The 11,882-nt window shown below is 37.8% G+C and overlaps 1 protein-coding gene and 1 long non-coding RNA gene across 2 annotated transcripts in view; both read left to right on the forward strand.

The window, feature by feature from the left end:
* The window catches only part of LOC124775563 (DNA repair protein RAD51 homolog 3-like), a 38,253-nt gene extending 27,592 nt beyond the window's left edge, over positions 1 to 10,661 (forward strand). Inside the window, exons 5-8 of the mRNA XM_047250393.1 lie at positions 39 to 217; positions 1,697 to 1,828; positions 1,965 to 2,117; positions 10,461 to 10,661. Coding sequence (XP_047106349.1) covers positions 39 to 217; positions 1,697 to 1,828; positions 1,965 to 2,117; positions 10,461 to 10,661 — 665 coding nt within the window. The remainder of the gene's footprint in view (positions 1 to 38; positions 218 to 1,696; positions 1,829 to 1,964; positions 2,118 to 10,460) is intronic.
* Positions 2,077 to 7,912, forward strand: LOC124776556. The gene is made up of 2 exons (XR_007015634.1): positions 2,077 to 2,145; positions 6,945 to 7,912. It is a non-coding gene; the product is annotated as an uncharacterized LOC124776556 (long non-coding RNA).
* Positions 10,662 to 11,882: the final 1,221 nt, after the last annotated feature.

An 11,882-nucleotide genomic window follows, 5' to 3' on the forward strand; every position in this document is an offset into this window, starting at 1 on the left:
AGTAATCAACTACTGTTTCATGTTTCTTTTTTTTTCAGATATGGCTGATGCTTGCATCAGTCATTGTTCTTTAGTTGCCAGACAACAAGGTAAACTCCCTGCCTCAACTTTCACAATGGAAGCAATAAAAAATGGCATATCTTATATATCAGTAACAAACCACATACAGCTGTTGGCTGCAGTCTTTCAACTCAGTGACATTTTAGAAAAAAGAAATGTAAGTTTTGTAGAAGAGAATTACTTGTTCCCAAGAGTTAGTAAATATTAAGCTTTTACTGTTGGTATGTATGAGTTATGAAAAAGATTTGTGTAAATCAGGATAGATCAGTACTCGCCAAATTGATGGTTACAGTTGTAGTAGGCAGGTATATATAAAAAAATGAAAAGTTGCTAAGTATTTAGACAATGGAAGTAAGGTGATAGTGCAGATGGAATGTGACAGGTTTGGGAAATATCTTATTGGGTGAAACAATTAAATACTTATATGGTCAGGTTTGGAAACAATTAGTAGGAAAAAAGGTACAGTTGGGAAGAAAGTAGTGGAAAAAAGAATGGAAGTACAGAGAGAATGGGATAAGAACAACAAAGGGATACAAACCACTAGAGTGAGTGAACTGTCACTCAGTAGATAAGTAAGGGGGGAGGGGAGTGGAGAGGATAATGTACTGCCGGTAAGATGGAAATAATTACTATTAAAAACAGTCTTGACCACAATTTATTTAATAAGGTGACCGGTTTCGACCACTACTGTGGTCATCTTCAGACCATGAGATTCTCCAACAAAGAGGTTCCTACTCAATGGTCTGAAGATGACCACAGTAGTGGTCGAAACCGGTCACCTTATTAAATAAATTGTGGTCAAGACTGTTTTTAATAGTAATTATTTATAAGACATTGATCACTGCTGTTCCCACAATGCATTCAAAAGTAAGATGGAAATAGGTTGGGAGACAGGAGGCAACAGGGCAGGTGGAGAACAGATAAGAGTGATATTTCTGGCAAGAGTGTGGCAGGAGTTAAGGATATGTTGAAGAAAGAGTTCCCATCTTTGTAAATGAAACAATTAACAATAACAGTATTATGAAAAGGAAAGTTGCTACTCACCATATAGCGGAGATGCTGAGCCACAGATAGGCACAACAAAAAAGACTGTCACAAATAAAGCTTTCGGCCAGTAAGGCCTTTGTCAACAATAGACAACACACACACACACACACACACACACACACACACACACACTTACTCTGTCACACAAACGCAACTCACACACGACTGCAGTCTCTGGCAACTGTCAGTTGCCTGAGACTACAGTCATGTGTGCGAGTTGTGTTTGCACGCACACATGTATATGTGTGTGTTTTTTTTTATCCGGCCAAAAGCTTTATTTGTGACAGTCTTTTTGTTGTGCCTATTTGCGCGACATAGCATCTCCGCTGTATGGTGAGTAGCAACTTTCCTTTTCATAATATTGTTGCATTTCATCTTGGATTTTCCGTTGTTTGATTTTTACACAACTAACAATAAGTCATATTCTCCTCCCCCCCCCCCCCCCCTCTCCTCTCACTCAGCACCCAGTGAGCATGGATTTATCCTCACATACATATTATTTTCAACCTTGGATTTTTTTAACATTGCATCAAATTTATTTTGTGTAAATGTTGTGTGTTTGTTAATTTTGCTCATTTCTGGCATACAGGTGAAATTGATTGTCATTGATAGTATTACATTCCCTCTCCTATATGGAGAACTGAGCAGCATCCAGAGAACAAGACTGTTGCACCAGATCCTTGATGAATTGCATCTGTGTGCTAAAAAATTCAAAGTTGCGGTGAGTGTTTACTCCTCAAATGAACCATATGTGATAGTATTGGGTTTTCACGTAACTCAGTGACTGTATCTATCATGTTGATCTCTATAAAATCTCTATAAAATATATGCTCATTTCTTGTGGAATTTATACATAGGTCGTTGTAACAAATCAGTTGACTACAAAAGTCTTTGGTGATGGCACCTCACAAGTTGTTCCATCACTGGGAGAAAGTTTTGGTCACCGTATTAATCATCGCATCATGTTAGGAGCTGAGAACTTTTGCAGCAGTGCTCTTGAAAAGTGCTGTGTACCCATGTGCTTCTGTCGGCTTTCAGGTATCTGACTGTCTCAAAATAGTTTGTAGTTTTAAACCAGATAAAGGTGATGGTAGATCTACTTATAAATACAGAAATATACAGCTACACAGTGTAATATGTAAAGTTGACCAACTTTTAGTTTTATGAACCATGAACAAGCATGTTTGACACATATCTCAAGAAAGATCAAAATCATCATTCAAATGGATGCTAGGATTGTTCTTTTGAAACAGATAGGCAAGTTTCTTTGCCAATCCATGTCCAACGTGAGGTTGTATTACATCTAATGAAATCACCAGCAGAACATTTTAAGATATAATATCTCTTTTTCACTTTGATTGTTGGCTGACTTCAGTATCCATTACATCACAAAATCTACATACCTTTTCCTCTCTCCTTTTCTTATAAACATGCTTCTGTTTGTGAAACCAGGGGCTGTCTGTCTTTCATGTGTAACTGTGAATTCACTGTTGGCTTTTATGCTAGTAATTATACCTTTCATACGCGGGTTGGAACTTAAAATAGTGGCAACTATATATTCACAACCGATACAAGAGAGTTACATGTTTGCACCTGTTACTGTCCTTCAAAGTAGTCACCAGTGTTGTGTAGAACCTGTTGCCAGTCATGTGGAAGGCATAGTATACCATCAGCAGAGCCTGTTCTGTTGATGGTGTGAATGGAGCGGTCTACTGCCTGTTGATTCTCTGGAACAATTCTGAAGCGAATGCTACGAAGTGGTTCCTTCAGCTTGGGAATCAAATCAAAGTCACAAGAACTTAAGTCGGTGGAGTGTGGTGGATGGTGCAGTACTTCCCAGTCCCATCAACCAAAATGAGCAGCCACAGCTTGTGCCGTATGCGCCCACGCATTGTTGTGCAAAATGATGGGTGGCTTGTGCAGAAAGTGTTGCCGCTTCTTTCTCAACGCTGGTCGCAGGTGATGCTCCAAAAATGAACGGTAATATAGAGCTTTGACTGTCTGCCATGGAGAAATGTAATGCATTACGATAACACTATCACAGTTGTACCCGAAAATCACTTAACTTTCACCATACTGGGGCTCTGACGCACTTTCGACTTTCGCAGCAACCCATAATGACACCATTCGTGACTGGTGTTTGAGTTTTGGCTTGTACAATGTGGCCCATGTTTCATCCAGTGTTACGATATGCCGTAAGAAATCCTCTCCTTTGCGCTCATAGAGCTCTAAGTGCATCTGAGCAGCATTGTAATGCATTCGTTTCAGCATTTCCATCAAGTCATGTGGAACCTATCGTGATGCAGTTTTTCGCATGCCCACGTGTTCGCTCAGGATGTGAAGCACAGTCGTATGCTCTAATCCAGTTTTGTGGGCGTGCTCATGAATCATATGGCATCAATCACTGTCCACTAACATGCCAAAAGCATGCATATCTTCTTCAGAGATGCTAGGATGCCCAATGCATGTCTGCCACAGTTCGCCGACCTTCATTTATGCAATGTGCCACTGTTCTGTACAGCAATGCTGATTCCCCGCACGCCTCTTGAAGACCTTGGTGACACTGTCATGCTGTAAGACCTCTGGCACATTCAGTCTTGATCCAACTCCATTGTTCCTGTTTTGAAAACATAGTGACACCATTACGTTAGACCGCTCACTCACAAGTGAATGTGTTTCCCTCGATAGTGCGCATGCTGGTGATGTGGGACTGACGAGTACACTTGCTCAGAGGTAAGGTAGGTATGTCGTCAACTTTTGCTATCAGCGACAATAGTAGATTCCATTGTATAGTGTCTCCACAGCGGTGTTGCCACTATTTAAGTTCCAACCTACGTATGAGGGTCACTCCAAAAGAAATGCATGCTATTTTTGTAAAAACACAGTTTTCATTCTGCATATGTGAAAGTTTTACAGTGTGTAGATACATCCTTCCTGCTTGTTTTCAAACTTACCGTATTTACTCAAATTTAAGCCGCACTTGAAAAATGAGACTCGAAATCAAGGAAAAAAAATTTTTCCGAATCTAAGCCGCACCTGAAATTTGAGACTTGAAATTCAAGGGGAGAGAAAAGTTTTAGGCCGCACCTCCAAATCGAAACAAAGTTGGTCCATTGTAATATGAGATACAATTTAGGTCGAATGAATGACGATACAGCTACAGTAGTTTGGTTCGAGTCGTAAGCTTAGCAGTTAAGCTTTACCAGGTAGCCATTGCTATGCGTCGTCCATATTTATACGGGTACCCTTCCTTTTTCACGTGCTTAGTCTGGTTTGAATTGATTGCTTATTTTTCTTTGATTTGATAAGTGCTGTTACTTTGTTATAGGTGTTTACGTCACTCTAAGCTGAAAATGCATTATTGTACTGTGTAAAACATTATTTGTTGCATTCTGATAATGAGTGTTTACGACCTGTTGCTGCTCGCGGCATGGCTTGCTTTTGTACGCACTACTGCCGCTTCCAATTTTAAAAAAAAAAAAAAAAAAAAAAAAAAAAAAAAAAAAAAAAAAAAAAAAAAAAAAAAAACAGGAGTCATCTCATTAGCAAAACAATGGCAAAAAAAGACTGCTATTTGTTGTTACTTACACTGCTGCTTTCTTTGATAATGATCAACAAGAACCAAGTAATAAACTGTTTATGATAGAAGATGTTGTGAAGGAGAGTTCAGCGAACATTTTTCTCCGTTTGAAAATCTTTGCAGATGCCTCTTTAGTACATTACATTCTGCACAGAAATTAGTCATCTTAGATTTAAAAATCTAGTCAGTTGTCATGCTTCATTTCTGACTGTATCTCTAATCGGCGTAGGAATAATACTAAAATAAACGTGGCATAATATGTATATTCTTCCGCGTTTGCTGTTGTCTCACTCTAGTTTCGTAGTTTATTAGGCAGACAGGATTTAAATGAGATAGCAGCAAACACATGGCAAAATGTTTGTATTCGTATTATTCTTATGGTGAAGAGAATACTGCATGTGATTCACATTTCATCAGGTTCCTATTAGCAACCATCTCTTCTCACAGGTAGGAAAAAATTCAGAAAGTAGAGTTGGCCATATTGACAAACATCCCAAACAGTCTTGCCAGTCGGATTTTCATAGTACATTGAAAGGCTGCTACATTCGAAGATGAACAATACGGAATTTGTATTTACTTCGTTGGATAATGTATGAAAATGCAGTGGTCAAAACTCGGGGCGGAGAAAAAAGCTTGTCTTCCACCTTTTTTTTTAATTTATATACTGACGCGGAGGTTTTGGCGCCAGTATTTATCTTTGTGCCTGCAAAGCATGCCTGTGTAACGCTACATATATTCAACAGCAAAAGTTAGTTGTGGCGGCACCTACCAACATTTTACAGAACTTCCGCTTACTTTGCACTCGATTCTAGGCTGCAGGCAGTTTTTTGGATTACAAAAACCAGAAAAAAAGTGCAGCTTAGATTCGAGTAAATATGGTAGTTCAACCTGTTCCCGTGAGTTGCGCCGTCACATCATGTCTTCAACATGGCTGCTACACTTGACGTTCATCAAAAGCAATGTGCTGTCATAGAATTCCTGTGCTGTGAAAACGAGACAGTGGGAAACATCCACAAGAGGTTAAAAAAGGTGTATGGAGATGCTGCTGTCGATCCCAGTACAGTTAGTCGGTGGGCAAGCAGGTTACATGATGAAAGCAGGCACGGCAATATTGAGGATTGTCCTTGCAGCGGCAGGCCTCATACTGCACATACTCCAGACAATGTGCAGAGAGTTAACGAATTGGTGACTGCTGACAGACGCATCACATTGAACGAATTGTCATGCTACATTGGGATAGGGGAAGGAAGTGTTTGCAGAATACTGAAAGTGTTGGCATTAAAAAAGGTTTGTGCCAGGTGGGTTCCCTGGATGTTGACAGTGGCTCACAAAGAAACAAGAAAATCGGTATGCAGTGAACCTTTGGAACAGTACGAGAATGGTGGAGATGAATTTCTTGGAAGAATTGTGACAGGTGATGAAACATGGCTCCATCATTTTTCATCAGAGATGAAGAGGCAATCAGTGGAGTGGCATCATGCAAATTCACCCAAGGAAAAAAAAATTCAAAACCACACCTTCTGCTGGAAAAGTTATGGCTATGGTGTTTTTCGATTCTGAAGGACCCTTGCTTGTGGACATCATGCCAAATGGAACCACCATAAATTCTGATGCATATGTGACGACACTGAAGAAACTTCAGGCTCGACTGAGTCTTGTTCGACCACGTCTGCAAAAGCAGGATGTTTTGCTTTTGCACGACAATGCGTGGCCACATTTCAGTCAAAAAACCATGGAAGCAATCACAAAATTCGGATGGACAACATTGAAACACCCACCTTACAGTCCTGACCTGGCTCCATGTGACTACCATCTCTTTGGGAACTGAAAGACTCTCTTTGTGGAACAAGGTTTGAAGATGATGACTCCCCTGTGCACACTGCCAAACAGTGGCTCCAACAGGTTGGTCCATAATTTTACCGTGCGGGTATACAGGTGCTGGTTCCAAGATGGCATAAGGCAGTTGAGACGGATGGAAATTATGTGTAGAAATGAAAATATTGTTCCTAAAGTGTGTATCTACACACTGTAAAACTTTCAAGCATGTAGAATAAAAGATGGATTTTTTAAAAAATAGTGTGCATTTCTTTTGAAATGACCCTTGCATATTATTTTTTGGTTAGCAGTTAATTTCCCATCATACATCTTCCCAAGTGGATATTGTTTCAAATTTTCACACCAAAGAATATTTTTAGAAGTATGACAGCATGTTTATTATTTTATATGTGTTACAGCAGTATTATTATTATTTTTTTAGATATCAAATATTGGAGTGAGAGATATTGGCAATGGCTAACACCACAACTATTGATTGCCATGTGATGTTTAAAACTTCATGCATGTTGACACTGAGACCAGGAAGTGGTTCTTGAGCACAGTATACATATGTTTATATTCCAGACAAAAATTAGTTTTTTATCATGTGTGTCTTAATGATTCTTTTATTTACTTGTGAAAGAAAGCCTTTGTTCGTACTGTGTAAATTTTTTGACCAAAATTATTGTTTGTAAACTGACCAGTAGCTAAAGAAATCTATGTACACTCTATTATAAAATTATTAATAGTTTTGTAACCTTGGTTACTATTGTAATCACATGAAATTGAAATTGTATTAAAATAAAAATATTAAGATTCGAATTTGGTGTCTTGAGCTTCGAGCTCTTCTTCTTCTTCTTCTTCTTCTTCTTTAAATTCAAAGGCTGTAAGAAAATTGCCAAGTCACCTGAAAAAGTACTCTCTCTCTCTCTCTCTCTCTCTCTCTCTCTCTCTCTCTCTCTGTTGCCTCTTTCTTGTTGTAGTGGCACATCCATTAAATTTTTTATCTTTATTGGGCAGGCTCTGTCTTCAACTCGAGTAATAACTACTATAATATGGACTTACCCTATGTCCTCTTAAATTTTTCTCATTTAAAGGCCTTTCTCTATAAAGAGGACAAAATTTTAATTTTTTCTGACTTTTCAAACCTGTGCTTATGTCCTTAATCTAATGGTGTTTGCACATTGACTCCATGAAGTCACCAAAGTCTAGAAATGTAAGTTCCCCATCCTGACCCTCAAGGTGCCATTAACATTTAATTTGCTTTGGTTTGAGATTCAGGTCTTTGAATTCATGTTGAAAATGACATTGTTAGTGCAGCAGCCTGTGAATAAGTAATATGTTGAATTTCTTTTGTATGTAACTGTTTGTAATAAAAGAAACTATGACAGCTATGCTATGTCAACAATATCTGCACTGCAGTTAAATATTTTTCCAATATATGTTAATTAGTAACTTTATACACAGATCAGATTCACAATGGGGAACACATCAGCAGATCAAACATAGAAAACATATACAACTGAAAAAATTAAAATAAGTTATTTTTATATGGTTACATGCTGGCCATTTACAGGATATTATTCTTAAAAAAATAATAATAATAATTAACTGTGCTCAAGATTTTTTTCTGTTGTATAGAAGTACTTGTTAAACTTGTTTGCTAAACATCCGAAAAAGTTTCTGCTATCTGTCTGACATTTTATTTCTGTGGGTAGATTGTCAAAGAGTTTCATAGCTGCATATTTCATATCTTACATTTATTAGTGGATGGTGAGATCATTTTTCCTTCAAGCGAATGAGTGGATTGTGAGCCCATTGCTAATATTCCTAGCTACTGAAAGAGATAGCTGCAAGATGTACAGGTGTGAACTCTACAAATAATTCTATTCACTTTCTTTTAAGCGGTAAACATCTTTTGTCTAAGCGACGAGTTAGCCCGAGATATCAGTGAATGAAAATATGTGAAATCTGTTTACTAATTACTTCTATATACCATTGTTGGCAATTATTTTTATGGCAAAAGTAGCTGAACCTAAAAGTTTTAGTAGGTGAAATGTTTCCAGGTAGATGAGAACAGACAAATACTTAACTTTGTTTCTGTTGTCTGTCCGCAAAATAAATGGTGGTGTAACTTCTAATTTTTATAGCTCCTCAGTTAAACACTTGCTTCATGTTCACTTCCTTGCAATGTCAGGAAATTTATGACATGCTAACTAAGAAATTCTTACTTGCAACAAAGAATTTAACTTCGAGACATTTAATACAAAATGGTAGCTACCATTATGATTCTTTTATAATTTTGCAATAATGAATGTTGAGCATAGACATTATCTGAGTTCATTTCAGAAATTACAATTGAGGTTTTAAAATTTTGGAAAGCTGAGTAGTAATTCCATATTTGCTTTTGTATGAACTTTGTGTATGATAACTGTTTAACCGAAAAGTCCCCCAACTTGTGTAAATATGTGATTTTATTTGTCAACACAATGTTTCATATAAAAATCTTAATTGTTTCATTATTACATTAAAGTATTTTTTCCTTGCATGTCTTCACTGTAATGTCAACATAAGTTATTTAATACGTTTTGAATGCCAGCATAAAAGTAATACTGTAAGTGTAGCAGTAAATCTGTTCATTTACTTCACATGGCAACTATGAAGATCTTTACAGTACAACATTCATCCTATTTCATAGAGAAGATGTAATAGGTTTACTAATTACCTCCCAGTCTGTCTTTTTTATCTGAATCATATTGTCATAAAGTGTAGAAAACTAGAATGTGCTTCACATATGCAGGTATATGAGTATTGCTGTATCCAAAATACTGACATCAATCTGTTCATTATGTACTGCCTCATTCTACTACGTTATATACCCCCCACCCCTCTCCCCTCCCCTCCCCACCCCACCCCACCCCTCCCCAGAGTATGACACTGGATTATGGGCGAGACACTGATGTGACGTACATGTAGTAGGATAGGAAGTTTGTTATACAAAGTAAATACAGTGACTGTATCTCTTTATAAGAATAAACTGGAACTATTAGGTGAGCAATTTGTTGAATTGAAATTCAGTGAAGGTAATGGACAGGACCTGGTGGATGCAGTAGGCTTACCCAGCTTTCTTGAGACACTTGGATATAAGAAACTGTAGAGGATAGAGTTACCACAATGCACCAAATATGTCAGGTATATATTTACTCTGGGTTGGAGGCTAGAATCAAAGCTGTCTCTCCTTATGTTTACTATATTCCTCATTCAGCGAACACAATGAATTTGGTGGATTCAAGCGCAATGTAACTCCTTTTTTAAAATATTTTGCAAGAAATATTTAATTAATTCAGTGATTGTAATCAGCGATAAAATCATTTACGGTAAGCACATTTTTCAATAAAGGCAAGCGGACTGCTAAATCCCTCTCTATAGCACGATGGTCTGCTAGAGAAGAAGCTTGTAGAAGCTTGAGCAAAGATGGTGAGGCAATCATCAGAGCACTGTTGTCAGTCATTGGGAATGAAAGTGAAAAGTCTTTGTTGAAATCTGAAGCTAGAAGCATAATGAAGAATTGTATAGTTTTGAGATATCTTTTATGAATCCAATTTGGGATCCAATTCCTGAAAGATTCAGTGTTCTAAGTCAGTATTCATGAACATAGCCACGCTTCTGAAATTGTACAGTTCCATAGTTGGTTTATTACAGGATGTGAAAATGTGGTGTGAAGTTTTCAAGAATCTAGGTCAGAAAAAATTTGAATCTCTTTCTGAACACTAAAATTCAACAAAGTGCAGTTCAGGATAAGAAACACAATAAGAAAACGAAAAATCTGAGCATTAAAGAAATTAATGAATCAGATGACATGCAGATATCTTTCCTTTTGATTTCGGATGACTTGATTGAATAAGTGAACAAGAGTGTTTCTTCTTATAAGGACTTCAGTGAACCATTTATGTTTTAGTCAGACCTGAAGAAGATAAGTGCACTTGAAATCCAGGAAGTGCTGTCCAGGCTTCAGCAAGTCTGCAGTTCAGATCTTGAAGAATCAGCATTTGTACTTGAATGTTTACACTTAAAAAGCTACCCTTCTGATGTAAAGAATGAAAATGAGTCATGCTTTCTTACAGAAATATGCGAGATGCTAAGTGGTAGCAAATTATAGAATGTTTACCCAAATTTGAGTGCAGCTCTTCAAATATACTTCAGTACTCCTGCTTCCGTTTGATTAATAGAAAAGTCATTTCCTTTTGTAAGACACATTAATAATTGTTAATGACATCACAAAAAAGGATTGTCTTACTTGCCTTGGTTTTCTTCCTATTAAATCATACTTGCTAGTGAAACTGGAATATGAAGAAATCAGAAACTTGTTTGCGAATGACAGGGTAAAGACAAAAAAATGTGTTGTTTAAAAAATCAGTGTTTTGCTCCATGTTACCTTTGTAAATGTAATGTCACTTCAAACTTCCTGGCAGATTAAAACTGTGTGCCGGACCAAGACTTGGGACCTTTGCCTTTCGCAGGCAAGTGCTCTAACCACCTGAGCTACTCAAGCATGACTCATGACCCGTCCTCACAGCTTCAATTTCACTCTTCAGCAGAGAGTGTGCTGATATGAAACTTCTTGGCAGATTAAAACTGTACCAGACCGATACTCAAGCTCGAGACCTTTGCCTTTCACGGGCAAGTGCTCAATCAGTGCACACTGTGCTGCAGAGTGAAACATCCCCCAGGCAGTGGCTAAGCCATGTCTCCACAATATCTTTCCTTCCAGGAGTGCTAGTTCTGTAACGTTCGCAGGAGAGCTTCTGTGAAGTTTGGAAGGTAGGAGACGAGGTACTTGATCAACAATGGAAAAAAAAGCAACAACAACAAACGATGGTTATTAGAGCATTTGCCCATGAATGGCAAAGGTCCTGAGTATGAGTCTCTGGCACACAGTTTTAATCTGCCAGGAAGTTTCTTATCAGCGCACACTCCACTGCAGCGTGAAAATCCCATTCTGTAATGTACTTGTTTGTATTGTTTCTATTTACCGTCAATAAAAACATGAATAATAGTGTTTGCATTTATATTTATTGTATGCACTTTACTAAGTTTTTCTACTTGTAGTTTTTACAAAAGCATGGTTTTAGGTTTGCAGCTACACAGGCAAAACATATGCCCACATGTTATGGGAACTCTAAGAATTAATTTTCTGTGTTTCAAGGTGAAAACAGAATTTTTTTTCTCTTCCCCCCCCCCCCCCCTCAGTGTCAGAGATGTTAAATATGAGCCTGACCATGCCCAACCCCACTAGGTCTCATAGGTCTCAGCCTCTACCGCCTGAGAGGACAAGAAATGAAAAATGGGATATGCAAATTTTCTAAAATTCAACAAAGTG

This window comes from Schistocerca piceifrons, chromosome 2, assembly GCF_021461385.2.
Source record: "Schistocerca piceifrons isolate TAMUIC-IGC-003096 chromosome 2, iqSchPice1.1, whole genome shotgun sequence".
Lineage (NCBI taxonomy): Eukaryota > Metazoa > Arthropoda > Insecta > Orthoptera > Acrididae > Schistocerca > Schistocerca piceifrons.